This window comes from Pollachius pollachius (assembly GCF_949987615.1).
Source record: "Pollachius pollachius genome assembly, chromosome: 19".
Classification (NCBI taxonomy): domain Eukaryota; kingdom Metazoa; phylum Chordata; class Actinopteri; order Gadiformes; family Gadidae; genus Pollachius; species Pollachius pollachius.
The window spans coordinates 2,196,722-2,218,611 of NC_136952.1; the positions used below are offsets into that span (position 1 = coordinate 2,196,722).

The window sequence follows — 21,890 nt, forward strand, 5'->3', positions numbered from 1 at the left end:
GTGGAACAGGAAAAGGTATTAACCCAGTTATCAGATTAGCCCGCGGATTACCGCAGCACAAGCACTTGCGCCTGGATTTGAAGTTGGGAGACTTTCTTTTTGTCCCGTGCGTAAATTTAACGAGAAGAACCCACCTTCTTTCCATGAGTGTCTCAGCCTGCGAGTAGGCCTATTTCACGATGGGATCTGTCGGTTGTGAAATAGCGCTGGCGATAAGCGCGCTGGCCTGACGCCAAAGCCTGGGATCTGAAGCGCAGCAGCGGCGGGACCTCGCGGGTCACAGCGGGACCGTCTTGGCTCATACCGCTCATTAGCGTCCTGGCGCACATACGCTTTTACACGCCGAGTGCCTTTTCTCCAGCTGAGCTGACGCACAGCGTGGGTGATGTGGTTTGAAACCATTGGGAGGAGAGCGTAACTTCCAAGAGGTTTTCTGGTTCGTATCCATAAAGAAACAATCTACCGACCCAAGTGACCATGCGAGGGGCAGCCGACATGATGACCGTGGACCGCACAGACTCCGCGTTCGTCCCCCAGAAGGAGATCGTATATAACGGCCTGCTGCCCTACTCCAGCCGGCTGGACCGGGAGGCCTCCGAGCTGCTGGCTACCATCAAGGCTAACCTGAGCCGGGCTGTGCTGGTCCGGGAGCTTTGGCCCGGGGCCGCCTTCTGGTGCAGGCACCTCTTCTCGTGAGTCACAGAGCAGTGCCGTTAGCGGTCAGGTCCTTATTAATAACCCACCGTGTGCGTAATGTAGGATATCCTGGCTTGTATTCACTTACCCCTATGTTATTGCCCTCTTTCTTTGAGCTTATTAAGAATGTTAACGCGTGGCTATATTTGCCGAGCATTTACATCCCTCTAAACTATATGAACTCCCTTAAGTGGTTTTCCCGACTAAATTACACCTGGCTTCTTATGGACGGGGGCCCTCGTTTGGTCCCCCGCCTGCTGACGTCACTTTGATGTAGAGTGCATGCAGCGGAGGTCATCTAGGCTGCGCGAGGAACCAGAACGTAGACATATGTTTAGGATCCTGAATTGCGTCGTTATCCCGCTTTACCGCAGCTTAACTTCCGGTCTGTTTCTTCCTATGGGTTGTTTACGACAGTTATAAGCAATCGTTGGAGCAATAACAAGAATAAACAATAAAAACATTAAACAACAAAAACATTTTTTTGGACAAATTTAACAATCCGATATTCAAAACATTGAACAGAAACGGATATCCCTCCCCCAGAAGTCCCGCCCAACGTGTCTCTTGCCAATGCGATGCAACTGAAAGTCCCGCCCTCTCCCTCCCCAATGACGCTCATTTAGATCATCCCATTCTAGGCGTTCCGCCTGAGATGAGTTAGTTTAATTAGGTTAATTCTGCCAACTAGCCTCTCTGCACCAATTTCACGTAGAGCACGTGGAACATAGCTCCTCCAATAGGCAGCCACTGAACTTTCAGTGCATAATGTAAGCTCTGAGTTCTTCTGAATGTCCTTGGCATGACAAGATGTCTATGGATAGACTCGGCGCTGTGTCTCATCAGCTCATGTGTTTCACATCGTTCATACACTTGTCTCGTCCGTCCCCGTGGTCTGTGTCCCTCTTAGTTGGGGGCAGGTAACCGCCATGTTGCCAGTTCGATCCCCGGCGCCTCCTAGCGGAGTGTCGAGGTGTCCCTGAGCGAGACGCCTCACCCTGACTGCTCGCGACGAGCTGGCTGTCGCCCTGCGTGGCTGACTCCGCCGTCGGTGTGTGCATTTGTGCATGAATGGGTGCATAAATGGCTGAACGGCAGTGTTGTAAAGCGCTGTTGGATTAAAGCGCTTTATAAATGCAGTCCATTCATTGACCGTCCCTCCAGGTTCCTGAAGCTGTATGGACTGCGATTCAGCAAGGAGGACCACGTCCTGTTCATCAGGCTGCTGTACCAGCTGGTGACGCTGCCCCATCTGGAGCCTCACATCATGCAGAGCTTCGCCCGGCTGCTCATCCAGCTGCTGAAGTGGGTGGTCCACACACACACACACGCAGACACGCACACACACACACACACACACACACACACACACACACACAGGTAGACACTAAAAACATGCACGTGTCCACACACGTGCATGTCCACACAGCATGCACACGAACAAACACGCACTTGTACACACACACGAACACCCGCACCGCGCACATGCACGCATGCACACACAAGCACACGCACACAGATTAGCATGCACACACCAACACGCATGCACACACCAACACACACAGAAAGGCGCACAAACACGGTGACGCACACACACTCATGTACGCATGCACACACACATACAAATACAAGCATGCACAAACGCACAACCATGCACACCAACACACACACACACACACACACACACACACACACACACACACACACACACACACACTCTTAAACTGTCTAGGTGCAAGTGTGTGACAAGAACCAGCTGCAGAAGGGAGAATCTGAACGTGTTTTATGAAACTGATTGTATCAAGCGTTCCTTGACGGGTGAAACACAGACGGTGTCACGGTGCATATTCCCAGATCCTCTACGATAGTTTCACCTTCCAGGCCCCAGAGGCAGACAGAGCATCAGCCAGTTCTGACATTTTCTCAGGGCTGCTCAAACCGTTCACACACTTTTCCCCGAGTGTGACAACGGTATGCTGTCAATCGTCTCTGAATGTTTCCACTTTGGTCGGGGCCGGGAACGCGTGTCTAATGAGGGGCCTTGTCAGACGACAGCTCGGGGATGAATGGTTTACCTCACAACGCGTGCTCGCCACGCCCTGCCTCTCAAACGTCTGCGGTCGGCTCCCGTCGTCACGACTCCGACGGCGCTCTCTGACGGGGGCCGGATTGGACATGAAGCCCAGGCGGTCGGCAGCCCTGACCCCTCCGACGTCCGTCGGCGACCGACGGTTGTCCTGGAGCTTACCCCCTGCGGTGTCTGGTGTCGGAGAAGGGAGCGAGCCGTGCGTTCCCTGTAAGATAAATAAACAAAGCGCTGTGCAGACCCCGGCGGAGGCAGATCAGGGCTGGCGGCCGGGCACTCAGGGTCTGTCATCTGGTTCACGTCAACCTTTTGCATACCTCACTTTCTCAACCTTTCAATTAGTGCGTTCTCCTCTCTCTCTCTCTCTCTCTCTCCCCCCCTCCCTCGTTTAACCATTGTGACTCTCGCTACGCCGGGCTCCACCATTTTGATTAACTCCTCTGCCCGCCTCCCCCCTCCCCTGACAGGAAGAAGGAGCTGCTGTCCAGGGACGACCTCCAGTTACCGTGGCAACCGCTGTACCTGCTGTACGACCGCGTCATCTACTCCAAGACGGAACACCTGGGCCTCGTCTGGTACCCCAGGTAACGGCCGGTCCGAGACACGCCCGCATGCATGGAGACGCCCCCACGCGCCCGCACGTGTGCACGCACACGTGCACACTCACGCACACACGCACATGAGCGCACATGAGCACACGCAAGCAGGCACACAGATGCACACACGCACACACTGACGTACGCATTGGCATGCACAAACATAAACACACACACACACACACACACACACATACGCACACACACTCACGCAGACACACATGCAACCACATACAGACAGTACACAGGCCCACGCACGCACACACACATGCACACACGGACGCACACAGACTCTCTTGCGTGTGTGTCTCTTGCCTTCATTTTCTCAGTATTCCAGGATTATATTTCTGGGTCTCTCTCTGCACAGCTTTGATGAAACTCAAGCCCCTCAAATCCCCCTGCTCCAGGAAAAGAGCTTTTCCAGGATATCTGACCTGGTGGGGGTCATTTGAATTCCATCAGATAGTGAAATGAAAATATAGAAGCATGCACGCACGCACGCACGCACGCACGCACGCACGCACGCACGCACGCACGCACGCACGCACGCACAAACACACACCATCAGATAGTGAAATGAAAATATAGACACACACACACACACAAGCACGCACGCACTCACACACTCACGCACGCACAAACACACACCATCAGATAGTGAAATGAAAATATAGAAACACACACACACACACACACCAAACATGTAAACTCACGGACGCACATGCACAATTGCACGCGCACGCACACACACACATGCACACACACACACTAAACAATCGGTGTCTGTTCTGTTCCTACTTGCAGCTCGGTGGAAAACATCCTGAAGGCGTTGGTGAGGAACTGCAGACTGTGAGTTTCCCACCGCACCAAGACCTGGAACGTCTAGAACATTTAGAACACATCTAGAACATCTAGAATATCTAGAACGTCTCGAACGTCTAGAGCATCTGGAACAAACCTAGAAAATCTGGAACACATCTAGAACATCTACAACATCCGGAATATCTACAACATCTAGATTATAACATCTATAACATCTATAACATCTGGAACACCTCAAACATTTTAAACATCTAGACTAGAACATCTCAAATGTCTAGAATAGAAGATCTAGAACCTGTAGAACATCTATAACATCTAGAATAGCACATCTAGAATATCAACATTTAGAACATTTAGAACATCTAGAAGATCTAGAACACCTAGAACATCTAGAACCTGTAGAACGTCTAGAACATCTGGAACCCGGCTCCCAGTGACCGGATGGAGGGCCACACCTCTTCCTGTTCTTCTTCTCTTTACATCTTTAAATGTTTAGACGTGACGGCATGTGGCTCAAGGGGTACAGCGGATTGGCTGGTAACAGGAAGGCTTCTAGTTCGATCCCTGGCTTCTCCTAGCACATCACCGTGTCCCTCTGTCCTCCATGTCCGTGTGTCCCTGTCCCCGTTTGCCTCGTTCCTGTCTACCCTGGCAGGTACTTCCCGGCGTCGAGCACCCAGGAGATGCTGAGCGAGTGGCGCCCCCTGCTGTGCGTGTTCGACGCGGTCATGCTGAAGGCCGTCAGCAACATGGAGCTGTTCCTGCCCACCGTCATGCCCCCCTCGGAGCACGCCCGGGGCTTCCAGTGAGAGAGAGAGAGAGAGAGAGAGAGAGAGATACCTGTGTGTGTAACTGACCACTGAGTCCCCCTCCCCATGTGGTTCTGGTTTCCCCTCGGTGTTTAACGTGCCCGTCCTTCTCCCTGCCGTCCGTTACCGCTCCGGTCGGGGGGAGGGGGGAGGGGGGGCTGACCCGGGATCAGACGCCGCTCTTTGTTAACACGTTCCCAGCGGCTGAACGGCACCCTTGGAGGGACGGCGTTCCCGGCCGACGGCGTCATCCCGTCCGAGGCCTCCTCCGTGTTCGCCACTACTTGACCTCTGACCTCTGCGGACATCCCCCCTCCCCGACTCAGCCGGGTTTTTCCGCGGCTATTTCGGACCTCTTTGGGGGGGCTCTTTGTTTTCTGTCCACCCCCCCCCCCCCCCACACACACACACACCCACACACACTCATGGGGGGGGTTCTCTCCCGGAGTACCCCCCCGGACACTCTTTGGGAGAGGCCGTTCATCAGGCTCTAGCCCGGGGTTTACCGCCGTCGGCCCCGCGGGGGAGTTTCCACAACGCCTCGTTTTTTAAAAGAGCGCCTTTTTCCATCTTTAGTGTTCCTCAGTCTGTCCGTCCGTCCGTCTCCCGCCGCGGGTCTGTCTCCGCTTCCAACGCCCATAAGAGGGAAAGAGTGAGATCATCACTCAGGGATGGATTAGGGAAAACTCGGTGTGTGTGTGTGTGTGCGCGTGTGTGTGTGTGTGTGTGTGTTTATTTACTTTTCTTTTTTTCCAGTTTGTGGTTTGATGAGTTAATGAGTCTCTGGATGGCCGTGCAGAATCAACCCAGCTGGGAGGGGGTGAGTGAACGCACACAAACACACACACACATACACACACACACACACACACACACACACACGCACACACACACACACAGCATGACACATGCACCCACACACACAGCCACAGCAAGACACACGCAAACACTTACGCACACAGAGAGACACACACAAACACACACGCACACACACAGCGAGACACACACAGCGAGCCAAGCACATACACACACACGAGACACGCACACACACACACACCGAGACAAGCACACACACACACATCGAGACACGCATATATACACAGCGAGACACGCACGCACACACACACACACACACACAGACACGCACACACTGGGAGACACGCATACACACACACACACACACACACACACTTAGTTCAGTTTGGTTTAGCTTATTTAACAGGGGCCGTGCTCTGCACAACAGGTGGGCCAGAACTACCTGGGGTCTCCAGGGACTCCAGGTATAAGTTAGCTACGATGCTAGTTCTATAGCCAACTTATACCCGGAGTCTCTGAACCAAAGTGTTTTGTTTGCTGCCTGCTGGTCCCCTCATGACGACCGCGCTGGCTGAAGACAGAGTCTCCTCCTCCAGATATTACTTAGAATATCCTTAGCATTTCTTTCCTTCCATTTTTGTGTGTCAATCTCTCCAGCTGGCAGCAAAACAACCCGTTAGGTTTTTCCACTTCCTCTCCGCTTTAGCGTTTTGCTTTCTATGGTAATGAATATAAAAGGTGCATGGAAAGACCTCTTGGCGTCTGTGAGGATCACAAGGTTTGTTTCTGGGTGGGTGACGGCTGATGTTTTGTCTGCAGCACTTGGTGAACCTCTTCGCTCGCCTGGCCAACGACAACATCGGCTACGTTGACTGGACCCTCTACATCCCCACTGTGGGTTATAAACACCTCTGAGATTGCGTGTCTGTGTGTGTATGTTTGCATGTGTTTATTTTACAGTTTTTGGCATGTGTGTGTGTGTGTGTGGGTGTGAATGTCAGCCAAACATATTTCATGTTACAGATTGGGCCATTAACATGAAGAACTCATTTCACCATGATTCTATGTTTGTGGGTATATGAATGTGTTTGGTGCGTGCGTGTGATTGTGTGTGCGTGTTTGTATGTGCGTGTGTTTGTTGCATGTGTGTGTGTTTGTGTGCGCCCGTGTGCGTGTGTGTGTGTGCATGTGTTTGCTTCCATGTGTGTGTGTGCACACACATGGATGCACACACATGCGCACACATGCGTGTGTGTGCGCCTGTGTGTGTGTGTGTGCAGATCTTCACCAGGATCCTCCGCAGTCTGAACCTGCCCGTGGGCGTGGGTCACATGGTCACCTCGCGGTACCTCGCCAACACCTACGACATCGGACACCTGGTGCTGTGGATCGCTGCCCTGCTGGTGCACACACACACACACACACACACACAGACACACACACACACACACACACACACACACACGCACACACAGGCACACACACACACACACAAACACACACACACACACACGCACAAACACACACACACACATACACACACACACACACACACACATACACACAGGCGCACACACACATACACACACGCACACACACACACATACATGCACACACGCACGCACGCACACACACCCTAACACACACAGCTACACGCACACGCACACACAGATACACGCATGCATATGCACACACAAGGACACACACAGACGCACACACACAAGGACACACACACACAGATACACGCACAGACACACGCAAACACACACGCACACATACACACTCTTTTTCTCTCTCTCTCTCTCTCTCTCTCTCTCTCCTCATTCAAACTCACACTCACAAACACAACATGCACACACACACACACACACACGCACACAGCTCCCCCTCCAATGTTGTTGCATCTGTATGGCTGACTGGGTGAAGAGGGTCATTGTACGGACGCTGCCTAACCTCCCTGGGCGGTGCCCCTGCAGGGCGGGCCAGGAAACCCCGCGCAAAAGCAGCTGACCTGCCTCTTCGACAGCATCGCCTCCTTCTACCATCCGTCCAATCACGGCCGCTGGCAGGCAAGGCTCTCACTGCTGCTCTTTCCCGTTGTATCTGTGTCCGTCGCACACACGCACGCACGCACACACACGCACGCACGCACGCACACACATGCACACACAAACACACACACACACGCACGCATGCACACACACACGCACACATGCACACGCACACACACATGCACACACATGCTCACACAAACACAACCACACACGCACACACATGCACACACAAACACACACGCACACATGCACACGCACACATACACACATGCACATGCGCACACACATAAACATGCATACTTCATGAAGGCCGGCGCTGTTTCCGGTCTCCATGATATGATTTACGTGTTGTGGAACCGGGTTCTGCTCCCGTCAGTGACAGAGAACACGTGTGGACGGCGATAGTCTAGCCTTGTTGGAGTGTGTGCGCTCAATGCGGGTGTGTGTTTCCGCTTGCGGGCCTGTGTGCGTGTGCTGATACCAACACTCACGTGTGTGTGTGTGTGTGTGTGTGTGTGTGTGTGCTCGCCTGTGTTCATGCGTGTGTGTGTGTGTGTGTGTGTGTGTGTCCCCTTCGCCTCCCAGTCCCGTCTGATGCGTCTGCTGCAGCGTCTTCCCGCCACGGTGGTGCGGCGGGTGCACCGGGAGCGCCACGCCCCCCCCAGCTGGATTCCCCCCGTCCCGGAGCCCCAGAGGCTGAGCGACGCCCACCTGCTGGAGTTCAGCACCAGCCTCAGTGGCGCCGCCCTGCTGGCCATGTTCAGGTACTGCCGCACGGCGGTGAGACTGGAACACAGCATGAATATCAAGTTCATAATTTTGCAATATTTACACTTTGTAAGGATGATGTAATTCCGAGTAAAGCAGGGCCCTCATTGTCGATTTGAGTCAATTTGCTTTTGGAGGAAGAATAAATAAGTTAGTGTATAAATGCATGTGTAATGATGAACACACGCTGTGAATGAATGAAGAAATGAATGCGTCATTAAATGAACTACGAGGAGCAGAGGAAGATGTGTGTTCTGTCGAGCCCGATATTTATGGTATTTCGGCCCATCACAGATTTATCGCTATCGGCCTAGATGTTTGACGATATGAAAACTTTTGAAACAGCGTTAATTTTATAACCTCTGTAACGTCTTTATTAATCCTCTACTTGGGTCATTGAACCTCTCAGTGCTTGATCTTACAGCACATCCACGTAAACAAAACAGTCAGTTTGACTTCATGCTCTGTGTGAGGGTTAGTAGTAGGGTCAATTCGTGGCCCTACTGGCCATGTTGAGGTACTGCAGGCCGGATGACAACTTGTCATAACAGTGGGTTGAAATAGGAACACAGCATGAAACTAAAGTGCATAATTTTGAAATGTTTATACTTTGTAAGCATGATGTAATTCCAAGCAAAGCATGGGCCCTCATTTTTCTATGTGTGTGTAAGCAGAACACAGTTGTTTTGATACTTTTTCCACACTTTGATGTATAGATGAATAGTCTTGAAATGGCGGGAATTAGTCACAGTTTCATGCTGCCTTGTTAAGATGTTTATGCAAATGAGTCGCATTACACAGCTGAGATCAAAGCCGTCTGCTGGCGACTGGCATTGCAGCGCGCAGGATTTGCAAGACATGGGCAGGAATGACCTTAATCTGAAGGAGTCATTAGGGATTATCCCTCTGTCTACCTGGCTGTCTGTTTGTTTGTCTGTCTGTGCGTGTGGGTATGTGCCTGTGTGTCTGTGCGTTTGTCTATGTTTGCGTGTGTGCATCTGTGTTTGTGTGTATTTGTTTGTGTTTGTGTGTGTACGTGTAAGTGTATGTGTGTGCATGTGCGTATGTCTCTATGTATATGTATGTATGTCTCTATCTGTGTGTGTGTGTGTGTGCTTATGTCTCTTTGTATTTGTCTGTGTGTACGTGTGTCTCTGTCTGTGCGCCTGTGTTGTGGTGTCTCTGCCGCCCCCTTGTGGCGGTCCGTAGTAAGACGGGCAGCATGGACGCAGCGTTCGCCCTGCAGCACCTGGCCCTGCTGTCGCCCCAGCTCACCATCCCCCCCGTGCTGGAGAAGTACGTCTCAACGCTGCTGCTCACTCACTCATCACAATAACCGCCTTCCAATTGCATAATTGAATTCGTATAAATGCTCATAATGCTTTATATTTCAAACATTATTGAAGGTACACAAAGACAAGAACTTTCACATACGTTGACCAAAGACATGAAATGCTCGACCAGTTTTCACACAAGTAAAATTACCGAGATAATAAATGTTTATTCATAATGTAAAAGTGTTTTGTGAACGTTACAATTATTAGTTGAATTGTTTTGTTCATTGCTTTTGCTTATCCAGGTGCTCATGCAGTAGCTGATGTGTTTGTCCTGTGTGTGTTTGTCCTGTGTGTGTTGGCATGTGTGTGTTGTGTTTGTTGCACGTGTGTTGGCATGGGTCGCCTTTTTTTGTGTGTGTGTGTGTTTGTCCTGTGTGTTGTCCTTTTTTGTTTGTTTTTGTTGTACTTGTTTTGCCATGTATTTGTCCTCTGTGTATGTGTGTGTGTGTGTGTGTATGTATATGTGTGTGTTTGTGTGTGTGTGTGTGTGTGTGTGTGTCCGTGTGTGTGTGTCCGTGTGTGTGTGTGTCCGTCTGTGTGTGTGTGTGTGTGTGTGTGTGTGTGTGTGTGTGTGTGTGTGTGTGTGTGCCGGTCTTCCCCCTCAGGACCTACGTTGCCATGGAGACGCTGACGGAGCCCCACACTCTGACCGCCACCCTCAGCTGCATGGTGGGCATGGCGCGCAGCCTCGTCTCCCCCGGCAACAGCTACCCAGAGGGCCGAGCGCACGTGCTGCCCCTGCTCATGGGCGCGCTGCCCGGAGTCGACCCCAACGACTTCAGCAAGTGCATGGTGGGTAGTGACGCCCTGTGACATCACTTCCCCTCTCGCTCAACAGGACAGGATATCATTTTGCGCAGGATAAGTCTGGGATTCTCGCCCTTGATTTTTTAGAAGGGCTCTCCTCCGATTTGTTATGGTTAGGGTTAGGATAAGGGTTAACCCTAATCCTAATCCTTACCCTAACCATAACCCTAATCTCCCGCAAACAGCTAGGACCAATCGGAACACGATCTAAAGGAGAGCCCTTCTAACCAATCAGAGGCGAGAGTCCCAGACTTATCCTTTGAAAAATATCGCCAAGAGCACGCTGTTTGAAGATCGGATATCAAACAAAACGTGTTCCGTCAATGTTCTGGATATTGGATTTTAAGTGAGAGAATTTGTAGGTAGCTGGAGACAATAGCAACAGAATAAATAAGCTTTTAATTTTCTCACTGTGTCAATTTTGAATTGACACAGTGAATGAATGAACAAGTGAGTGTCCCAGGAGGTAAATGAGATCGATTTTCTGTCTCACTGTATCCAGCTAACACGAGTGAATGAATGAATGATTTATGTCTCACTGAGTCCAGGTAGCACAAGTGAATGAATGTTTGTGCCTCACTGTGTCACAGGAGTGAATGAATGAGTGTTTATGTCTCACTGTGTCCAGCTAACACGAGTGATTGAATGAGTGTTTCTGTCTCCCCGCATCCAGGTGAATAAATGAGTGTTTCTCTCTCACTGTGTCCAGGTAACGTTCCAGTTCATCGCCACCCTGACCACCCTGGTGCCTTTAGTGGACTGTTCCTCTGCTCCCTCCCAGCGAAGCGACCTCACAGAGGTACACACACACACACACACACACACACACACACACACACACACACACACACACACACACACACACACACAAGCAAGAATACAAACATGCATACACGAAAGCGAGAACGCACACACGCACGCACACATACAAACGCGTGCGTGTGCATGCATGCGTGTGTATGTGCGTGCACGTGCATGAAAACAAATGAATATGCTTACAGTCTGCTGTCAGCATATTCATAAAAGAAAGTGGTGAGTAAAAAAGTGAGTCGTAAGCTTTAACTATTTACCATCTATATTGACGTAATGCCTGACATATCCATATAGTTGGATCTTAACACATTTGCAATAATAAACGAGTGAACCGTATTAAGTATTGATCCAGAGATGAAGAGACTCCAAAGCTGAGTCTCCTCTTCGTCCTCAGATGGAGACGGAGCTGTGTTTCGTCTCAGCCCAGTTTGAAGATTTTGTTCTCCAGTTTTTGGACAGGTATGGCAATTGTTAACCTCATTAATCAAAATACTTGTTTAAAATGTATTATTACGTAATATTACATTTATAACGTAGCATAAACTTATGTAACAAAAGGTGAATACAAATCGACAATTATTATAAATAATTGAATGTATAATTTATATAATGTAATTGAACTTCTCTCTCCCTCTCTGTCTCTCTCTCTCTGTCTCTCTCTCTCTCTCCCTCTCTCTCTCCCCTCCCTCCCCCTCTCTCCCCCTCCCTCCCTCTCCCTCCCTCCTTCTCTCTCTCTCCTTCTCTCTCTCTCTCTCCCTCCCCCTCCCTCCCCTTCCCTCTCCCTCCCTCCCTCCTTCTCTCTCTCCCCCTCCTCTCCCTCCCTCCTCTCTCTCCTTCTCTCTCTCTCCCTCCCCCTCCCTCCCTTTCCCTCTCCCTCCCTCCCTCCTTCTCTCTCTCTCCTTCTCTCCCCCTCTCCCCCTCCCTCTCCCTCCCTCCTTCTCTCTCTCTCCTTCTCTCTCTCTCTCTCCCCCCCTCTCTCCCCCATCCTCTCCCTCCCTCCTTCTCTCTCTCTCCTTCTCTCTCTCTCTCTCCCCTCTCCCCCTCCCTCCCCCTCCCGCCTTCTCTCTCTCTCCTTCTCTCTCTCCCTCTCTCCCCCCCTCTCTCGCTCCCTCCCCCTCTCTCCCTCCCTCCCTCCCTCCCCCCCCCCCCCCCCCCCCCCCCCCCGTCCAGGTGCTTCTCCCTGGTGGACAGCAGTGCTCTGGAGCAGACGAGGGGGGAGACGGAGACGGACACTCAGAACCAGCTGGAGAGCCTTCTGGAGCTGGGGCTCACATCCACCGTCAGCACCATCCTCACCCAGTGCTCACCGGAGATATACCAGGCACGGACTCACACACAGACACACACACACACACACACACACACCTCCCCAGTATGATTTGTGGTGCTCTTCCCGGGGGCAGCCGTACCACGGTACCCTGATCCGCTGATCTACATGACCTGCATCTTCTACAGGATCTACTTAATCTACAGGATCTACAGGATCTACAGGATCTACAGGATCTACATTGATCTGGAAGAGGGTTGCTGGGGGGGGGGGGGGGGGGGGGGATTCACCCTGATTTAAGACATGAATACGAAAAAGAAAGACAAATTTAAGACAAGGGTCAGATTCATGAATGTTTCCCAGGGGGGCCGAAAATGTAAATAGATGCAGGGCCTTGATCTATATATATATATGTATATATAGATATATATATATACACGGCTATTCTCAATGCCATGGAATGCTCCGTTCACTTGCATGGGCCCTTCACAGTTCACATTTGATAATTATGTTTGATAATTCACCGTTGCTAAGCATTTAATGACCGCCGTCAAGGAAAGTGGATTTTTTTGCCTTCGTTCGTATCACTCTGCAAGTAGTCCGGTAACCTGTGGACCCCAGCGTACTCGGTTGCTAAGCGACGTCAACGTCTTTGGCGGACTATTTCTCTGCTGATCAACACTACGAATGCTGGTAACAAGTCAGTTGCACCGCCTCACTGTTGTTGTTTATCCCTGTTGTTGTTTATCCCTGTTGATGCTACAGGTGGCGCTACGTAAGCTGCACCTGTTCGCCACCAGCCGCACCTTCGAGACCTGCGTGTCCGGCCGGATGGTGGCTGACATGTGCCGCGCCGCAGCCAAGGTGTGTGTGTGTGTGTGTGTGCGCGTGTGTGTGTGTGTGTGTGTATGTGGTTGTGCGCCTGTGTGCGTGCATTTGTGTGTGAATGGTTGTGTGCCTGTGCGTGTCTGTGTATGCGTAGGTATGTATATGGTGTGTGTGTGTGTGTATGCAGTATGTGTGTGTGCGTGGCCCAACCTGGTAGATCTTCGTGGTGCACTGGGTCAGGATTAGTGCTGTATGATGTGTGTGTGTGTGTGTGTGTGTGTGTGTGTTTGTGCATGCATGTGTGTGGGTTTGTCTTAGTGTGGTTGCGTACTTGTTTGTGTGTCTGTGTTTGTCTTAGTGTAGCTGTGTGCTTGTTTGTGCGTCTGTGTGTGTTTGAGTGTAGCTGTGTGTGTGTGTGTGTGTTTGTGCGTCTGTGTGTGTTTGAGTGTAGCTGTGTGTGTGTGTGTGTCTGTGTGTGTTTGTCTGAGTGAAGGCCTTGTAAGGACTATAGTTTGTCGACTAGAAGTATTTCTATGTAATATTCAAGCATATCATCCAACTTAAAATGGTCTTTGCCGTGTAAGCTAAATACATAATTACTTTTCATTATTATACATAATTATATTATATATATTTTCCTCAAAGCTGTTTCTGTTCTTTCTCGCTATGCAATTTCTTTCTTGCATTCTTAATAAGTGTACATGTGCATGTGTGTGTGTGTGTGTGTGTGTGTGTGTGTGTGTGTGTGTGCGTCTGTGTGTGCGTGAGTGTGTGCATGTGTGTGGGTGTGTGTGTGTGTGTGTTGTGCGTGCATGTGTGTGTGTGTGTGCCTGTGTGTGTGTGTGTGTGTCTGTGCGCGTGTGTGTGTGTGTATCTGTGTGTTTGTGTGTGTCTTTCAGTGCCATCCTGCTGAGGCTCTCCGTCTGTTCGTCCCTCACTGCTGCAGCATCATCCTCCACATTACTGACAGTCAGTACCACCCTGTGTGTGTGTGTGTGTGTGTGTGTGTGTGTGTGTGTGTGTGTCTCTGGGTTTGAACGTTGTTTAAAGCATTTGGGATAATGTCAACATGCAACAAAATCAAACAACATAAGACTAGTTGTTTGGAGGTATTTGACTGCAGATCTGTACAAATGATAGTTTATGGTTCTGGGGAGGCAGGGGAGATGTGAATTAAAAAGGAACATTTATTCCAATCCTTGTAGATGCCAAAATACATTTCCCTTTGAACGGACTCCAGTCCACCTAATCCTGGACAATATCTGGATAACTTACTTAACTTTGTGGGTTTATGTTTAATGTTTGGGTTGTGTGTGTGTGTGTGTGTGTGTGTGTGTGTGTGTGTGTGTGTGTGTGTGTGTGTGTGTGTGTGTGTGTGTGTGTGTGTGTTGAAGCTGAGACGCTGAACGAAGACGAACCGGACAAGGAACTGCTGTGGAATCTCCAGCTTCTGTCTGAGGTGAGGAGTTGCTCCCTCCCCCTTCCTCCCCCTTCCTCCCCCCCTCTCCCCCCACCTCCCAGCCTTGGCCGCCCATCACAGAGCTACACGCATCGATTGCCACTCTGGTCCTGGGAAATAGGGGGGAGGATGGAGAATCACCCTGATTTAATGAATACGAAAAAGAACGACGATTTTAAGACAAGGGTCAGATTCATGAATGTTTCCCGGGGGGCCGGAAATATAAATAGATGTAGGGCTTTGATATATATATATATATATATTTTTTTTTTATTAAACGGCTCTTCTTAATGCCATGGAATGCTCCGTTCACTTGTATGGGCCCTTCAGAACTTCCGGCGGTGAATTGTATTTGATAGTTCACCGTTGCTAAGCATTCAATGACCGCTGGCAAGGAAAGTTTTTGCCGTCTTTTGTATCACTCCACAAGTAGTCCGGTAACCTGTGGACCCCAGAATAATCGGTTGCTAAGCGACGTCAACGTCTTTGGCAGACTATTTATCTGCTGATCAACACTACGAATGCTGGTAACAAGTCAATTGTAAAAAGACACGCCGTGTGAAGTTATTGTTTTTCATTTTGGCAAGTCGCCGTGTAATAAGCGGGATAATGTATATAACGTCGCCGGTCATTATCGAAAATACGCCCCTTCAGGGCGAAGCAAGACACCTCCACTTCGCGTCGGTGACCGGTTCGCCCTGTCGGGGCTTATTTCCCGATAATGACCGGCGTTCTACACATTATCCCTTACATATATAAATATATATATAAATAGAATAATTGACCTGTCGCTAAGCCCCGCCCTTAGAACGCAGACGAGCCAATGACATTCCAGCCTCAGATGTACTCGGACATCAGCTCCAACAACTCTGTCGAAAACTACAGGGAGGAGGCGTAATATACCAATTGAATGGCGGATTTACGTTGTTTTGTGTAAACAAAACGGTGACTTGGCGACGGGTCCCCCGCGTGCCATGCAGGTGGCGCGTGTGGACGGCCGCGAGCTGCTGGCCTACGGCGGTGCCCTGGAGCTGACGCTGAGTGGCAGCGTGGGCCTGCGCTGCAAGCGGGCGTACGGCCTGGCCTGCAGCCTGCTGGAGCACGCGCTGAGGGCCCTGAGCCTGCACTACCCCACCGAGTACCGCAGCACCCCGGGGGGCTGGGGAAGCTCCGGGGGGCTCCCCATACGGGTACACACACACACACACACACACACACACACACACACACACACACACACACACACACACACACGCACACACCTGGACACGCAAACAAACATGGAAACACGCAGACATACGTGCACAGTAGCGATGGGCAAAACGATTATTTTACGGGAATCAGTTCTTTCAGTTCCGTTCACTATCACGGTTCGTTCGTTTGATTCGTTCGTTAAGTCAGATGGTCTGTTCCGTCATTTGCCAGGGAATCGGAAATTATGGAATAAATGTTAATCAACATGCATGTAGCCTACTACTTTCTAATGTTCTGGCGAAATTACCCAGGATAAGTGTCAATATTAAGCATATATATATATATATAAAGCACATACGTGCCTTTTTTTTCATAAATATCGTTAATACACAATTGGGTGCAGTAAGAATTAAATGGCATCTTCCAAGTAGCGCTAATAAGCAGTGAAGCACGTTAGCAACTAGACCAAACGAGACTGATAATGGTAGGTAAAAACAATACTGTATTAAAGAATGCAATTGTGATGTAGAACAAGATGAAAAGAAAACATAAAGTGCTTGCATGATATCGAAGCCTACAGCGATCGTTAGTTAACTTGTGTGGTGGTGCCTTATCATTTGTTTACCCATGGACCATGGCAACGCGATTGCTACCTGCTCTAATTGGCTGAATCGATGAGAACGTTTTAGACTTAATCAATATAAGGTCGCAGGGAGACGAAGCTCTGTTTGTTTGTATATTTTGTTTACGTGACCATACTTTTGCTATATGTTAAAAAAAAAAAGAAAAAAGAATGAGTTCTCTTGTTTTGGGAATCAGTTCTCGTCCTTCACCTTCACCTTCAGGATTCGTTCGTTCTGACCGAATCGTTCGCGACCGACCCATCACTAGTGCACACACAGGGACACTGACACAAACACACAACCACACACACTTGCACGCACAGACATGGACACCCACACACTCACATAGGGACACACACACACACACACACACACATAGGGACACACACATAGGGACACACATACACACACCCACACACACAGACATGCACACACACAGACAAACAAGGTACACACACGTGCACACACAGGAACACACACACGTTGACACACATGCACATATGCCCAAAATCACACACACACACACACACACACACACACACACACACACACACACACACACACACACACACACACACACACACACACACACACACACACACACACGCGCAAACACCGGTCCGCTGACAGATGGAGACGTGCCTGACGGGTCCCTGCCAACAGGCAGCCTAGTTGTTCACAGAAGGTAAAGCCGTGTTTAAAGGGTCCAGTGTTTTACTGTGTGGACCGGAGGATGCTTTTAATCACAGTTTATTATCGGCACACTTGTTCCGTCTCCAGCTCCCTTTTATCGCCGTCAAACAGGCAGATGGCGGCTGATAAAAAGGGTGTTGACGGTTTATTATGCTGACATTTTTAATAGCGGTTTGGCACTGTGCTTAAATGAGGACACTGCGTCTATCTCTCTCTCTCTTCCCCTCTAACATCCACTCTCTCTCTCTCTACCTATCTCTCTCTACCTCTCTCTCTCTTTACCTCTCTCTATATATATATGTGCTTTTTTTTTCTCTCTCTCTCTACATCTCTGTTTTTCTATCCCTCTCTTTCTCTCTCTCTCTCTTTCTCTCTCTCTCTCTCTCACTCACTATCCCTCTCGCTTCCTCTCTCTTTCTCTCTCTCTCTCTCTCTCTCTCACTTACTCACTCTATCCCTCTCGCTTCCTCTCTCTCTTTCTCTCTCTCTTTCTCTCTCTCTCGCTCTCTCTCTCTCTCTCTCACTCACTCTATCCCTCTCGCTTCCTCTCTCTCTCTCTCTCCCTCTCTGTCCTCCCCCCCTTTCTCTCTCTCTCCTCTCTTCTCTCTCTCTCTCTCTCACTCCCTCTCTCTCCTTCCCTCCCCCCTGCAGGACTGGGGGAGGGCAGGGGACGTGGGTGCGTTGGGGGTCACCTGGCACGTTCCAAGTGCTGAGGAGGAGGACTTGGTCTTCCATCTGTTGTCCCGGCTCCTGAGTCCCGAGCTCCAGCGAATCAGGGACCACGTCTCAGGAGGTCAGCCAATGAGCAGGTGGGTTTCATCCGTCGTTGTTGATTTCAAAGCTTTAAAAGGTGAGCGCTGCGGTATAGAGAGAGTCGAGCTTCAACGTGGCTGTTCAACGATAGCCATGATTAAATTAATAACCATTCCAACACCCATTCATACACATCTTTTTAAAAGAGCTTTTAACAGCTCTCCCCTCTCTCCTCTCCTCCTGCATCTCATTTAGTTTGATTTTAATTGTTTTAATGTGACTTTATTATTATATTTAGCTTTTTTAAATGTTTTGATTCGTTAAAGGGTGATATATCAAAAAAGTATGTTATTATTAATATAATGCTTATCATTTTTGTTGATTATCCTTTTTATAGACACAAAGAACAACACATCTAGGCATTTCCAGTATCCACATTTTAGCAGGCTGTAATGGCCATGTTTGTCCACAGGGAGGAGCTGTTGCAGAGTTTAGCCATCGTGCAGCACTGCCTTCTGGGGGCTGGGAGCATGCTGCCGCCCCTGGACGGACCGCGTGTACCAGACCTGTAGGTCCCACACAGACACACACAAACACATGCAGATACACTCAGACACATACAACACACATGAACACATGCAGACACACATTAACTCACACAAATGCATGCAAACACACGGACACATGCAGACACACACAGGAACACACATGAACACACAAACACAAGCAAACTGACGCACGCACACAAACACATGCAACAAACAGAAATGCACACACACATAGACACACGCAAAGTCACACTGGATACACAAACACACACACAGTTTTGAGTTTTGACACACAACATGTTAGACTATGTTCAATATGTGTGTTTGTAATATTTAAAAAGAAATCTACTAATGTTCAATCTCACCTTGTTGTTACTGATAAAGGTATTGATGATATCTTATCTCATTCTCTCAGTGTTCCTTCCATGGTGGCTTTAGATGAGATCAAGTTGTATATGGGTTTGGAATACGGTGAGCACATGCACGCACGCACACACACGCACACACACACGCGGGCGCACTCTTGCATATATCTCCCAGCAATTTATTTCACAAGCAAGTGTGGTATCAGTATTCATCACACATTCTGCAACCCTGTGTGTATGTGTGTGTGTGTGTGTGTGTGTGTGTGTGTGTGTGTGTGTGTGTGTCTCCCCACGTCTAGATGATTCCAGAGAGAAGTACAGACAGGCCATCTGCCAAACCATGAGGCTGTTGCTACGTAAGTCTCTGCTAAAACACACACACACACACACACACACACACACACACACACACACACACACACACACACACACACACACACACACACAGTGAAAGGAGGAGATCTATCGTTCTGACCCCATCCTCCCCTTCTCCTCAACCAATCAGATCACATCTTGGAGAACTCTGAGGATGACACCAGGTCATTGTTTGCCGTCATTAAGGTCTGTGAGAATACACACACACTCACTCACAGGCACACACACACACACTCACTCACAGGCACACACACACACACTCACTCACACGCACACACTCACACACACAACTTATCCTTCTGCTCCTCCTCTCTCTCCTTCACATCCTCCTCCTCTTGCTCCTTATCCTCCTCCTCCTCCCTCCTCCCCCCCTCCTCCTCCTCCTCCTCCTCCTCCTCCTCCTCCTCCTCCTCCTCCTCCGTCTGCCTACAGATAATCGAAGACCTCCTGTTCTTCCGTGGCACAGACAAGAAGGACTTTGAGTCCCGCTGGAAGAGCTTCACTCTGGTCAAGAAGTCCATGGAGAACAGGGTGGGTTTAAAGGTGGAGTAAGGCCAGTGAACAGGTGGGTTTAAAGGTGGAGTAAGGCCAGTGAACAGGTGGGTTTAAAGGTGGAGTAAGGCCAGTGAACACTGTGATTCTGGAGAACAGGTGGGTTTAAAGGTGGAGTAGGAGGCCAGTGAACACTAGAGAACAGGGAGGGTTTAAAGGTGGAGTAGGAGAAGAGTAAGAGGCCAGTCCATATTGGGATTCTGTAAATATTGGCAATTAGGGCTGTCAGAAGAAATCAATTTGGGTTACTTGAGTTTAAGAGGGGATTCAGTTCTGCAGGTCCCTCTCATCCACCACATATTTTTAAATCAACCTTGCCTAGTTCAACAGGACGTAGCCAATGTGAATTGACTACAGGCAAATACTCCAGGGTACTGCGGCAGCAAAGGATTAAAAACAAAATGATTCCCTTATCCCTGTTTCCCCTATTTTTTGTCACAGCTCCACGGCAAGAAGCAGCACATCCGAGCCTTGCTCATCGACCGCGTCCTGCTGCAGCACCAGGTCTGTACACGTCGTATTATGTCTTCTGTCGCTGGAACACAGAATGAATACGGCCGTCCCTGCCGTACCTCACAGTCACAGAGCCTTATTGGTAGGCAGTTTGGTGAACGTTTTACATCCGCAGTGTCTCACAATACTTTGAGTGTTTGCATTCTTTCCATGGGTGGCACCAGAGGGAATCAAACCCCTAACCCTGGATTGTGTTAATGCCTTGCTTTACCAGTTGGGCTACACAGGGAATAGATCCACTAACCCTGCAAAGTGTTAATGCTTGCTCTAGTCGAGCTAGACAGGGAATCAAACCCCTAACCCTGGATAGTGTAAATGCTTGCTCTAGTCGAGCTAGACAGGGAATACAACAGATTAGGATCACTAAATATCATAATTTCTTTACACAATAAAACACTTGTTCATATGACAAGGTTAACTGTTAATGGTTTAAGAGTGAACTGTTGAATTCCAGGGAGAATGCGCATGGGAAACACATTTTTTCAAGCAGACAATCGAAATAAATGGCGACGTTGGAAAAGCAAAGGTCAGCGGAATGATTAAAAGTCCCACTGAAAGTAAATGTCAAGAATAATACGGCCGAGAGGCCCTTTGGTGAGCTGCCACTGAGCGGGGAGGAACACCCTCTCCAGAAGGTCTCCAGCTGCTGTCAGAGGAAGGGCTGTGTTGTTGAAAGGGACATATCAGACCAGTAGCTGTTGAGTGTGATTAGCCGTTGCAAGCCGTTTAGAAAACCGGCCTCTTCTGACATCACAAGTGGGCGTGTCCACTTAGATGTGTGTCGGATGGATCGGTCTACCAGCCTACCCAGTGGACTGTAGCAAACGTTTCTCATCTATCCGTCATACATCTAGGTGGACACGCCACTTATGATGTCTGAAGAGGCCGATTTACAAAACGGCTAATCGCACGCACACCTGGTGTTATAATATGTCACCTTTAAACTAAGGGGTTTGTTTACCTGTGAGGGGGTTTCAGCTCTGACTGATGGAGGAGGATGTGTGAGTGTGTGTGTGTGTGGGTGGGTGGGGGGCTCTCTGGATACACTGTTCTACCTTTGGGACTGAAGGTGATAGTTCAGTGTAGCATAGGAGCGAGTGAAGCAGATTGGTGCAC

General features: G+C 49.5%; 1 protein-coding gene across 1 annotated transcript in view; it reads left to right on the top strand.

The window, feature by feature from the left end:
- Nucleotides 1–477: 477 nt before the first annotated feature.
- LOC307090193 (proteasome activator complex subunit 4B-like) overlaps nucleotides 478–21,890 on the top strand; it is a gene marked incomplete at both ends in the record, with an annotated part of 52,548 nt that continues 31,135 nt past the window's right edge. Inside the window, 26 exons of the mRNA XM_079756766.1 lie at nucleotides 478–692; nucleotides 1,861–2,001; nucleotides 3,250–3,366; nucleotides 4,183–4,227; nucleotides 4,856–5,005; nucleotides 5,766–5,829; nucleotides 6,645–6,719; nucleotides 7,106–7,228; nucleotides 7,802–7,894; nucleotides 8,465–8,643; nucleotides 9,857–9,943; nucleotides 10,590–10,776; nucleotides 11,501–11,590; nucleotides 11,999–12,063; nucleotides 12,775–12,925; nucleotides 13,637–13,735; nucleotides 14,599–14,668; nucleotides 15,094–15,158; nucleotides 16,139–16,348; nucleotides 18,320–18,477; nucleotides 18,894–18,989; nucleotides 19,385–19,440; nucleotides 19,634–19,690; nucleotides 19,840–19,895; nucleotides 20,142–20,240; nucleotides 20,703–20,765. Of these exons, the coding sequence (XP_079612892.1) occupies nucleotides 478–692; nucleotides 1,861–2,001; nucleotides 3,250–3,366; nucleotides 4,183–4,227; nucleotides 4,856–5,005; nucleotides 5,766–5,829; nucleotides 6,645–6,719; nucleotides 7,106–7,228; nucleotides 7,802–7,894; nucleotides 8,465–8,643; nucleotides 9,857–9,943; nucleotides 10,590–10,776; nucleotides 11,501–11,590; nucleotides 11,999–12,063; nucleotides 12,775–12,925; nucleotides 13,637–13,735; nucleotides 14,599–14,668; nucleotides 15,094–15,158; nucleotides 16,139–16,348; nucleotides 18,320–18,477; nucleotides 18,894–18,989; nucleotides 19,385–19,440; nucleotides 19,634–19,690; nucleotides 19,840–19,895; nucleotides 20,142–20,240; nucleotides 20,703–20,765 (2,811 nt within the window). The remainder of the gene's footprint in view (nucleotides 693–1,860; nucleotides 2,002–3,249; nucleotides 3,367–4,182; nucleotides 4,228–4,855; nucleotides 5,006–5,765; nucleotides 5,830–6,644; nucleotides 6,720–7,105; nucleotides 7,229–7,801; nucleotides 7,895–8,464; nucleotides 8,644–9,856; nucleotides 9,944–10,589; nucleotides 10,777–11,500; nucleotides 11,591–11,998; nucleotides 12,064–12,774; nucleotides 12,926–13,636; nucleotides 13,736–14,598; nucleotides 14,669–15,093; nucleotides 15,159–16,138; nucleotides 16,349–18,319; nucleotides 18,478–18,893; nucleotides 18,990–19,384; nucleotides 19,441–19,633; nucleotides 19,691–19,839; nucleotides 19,896–20,141; nucleotides 20,241–20,702; nucleotides 20,766–21,890) is intronic.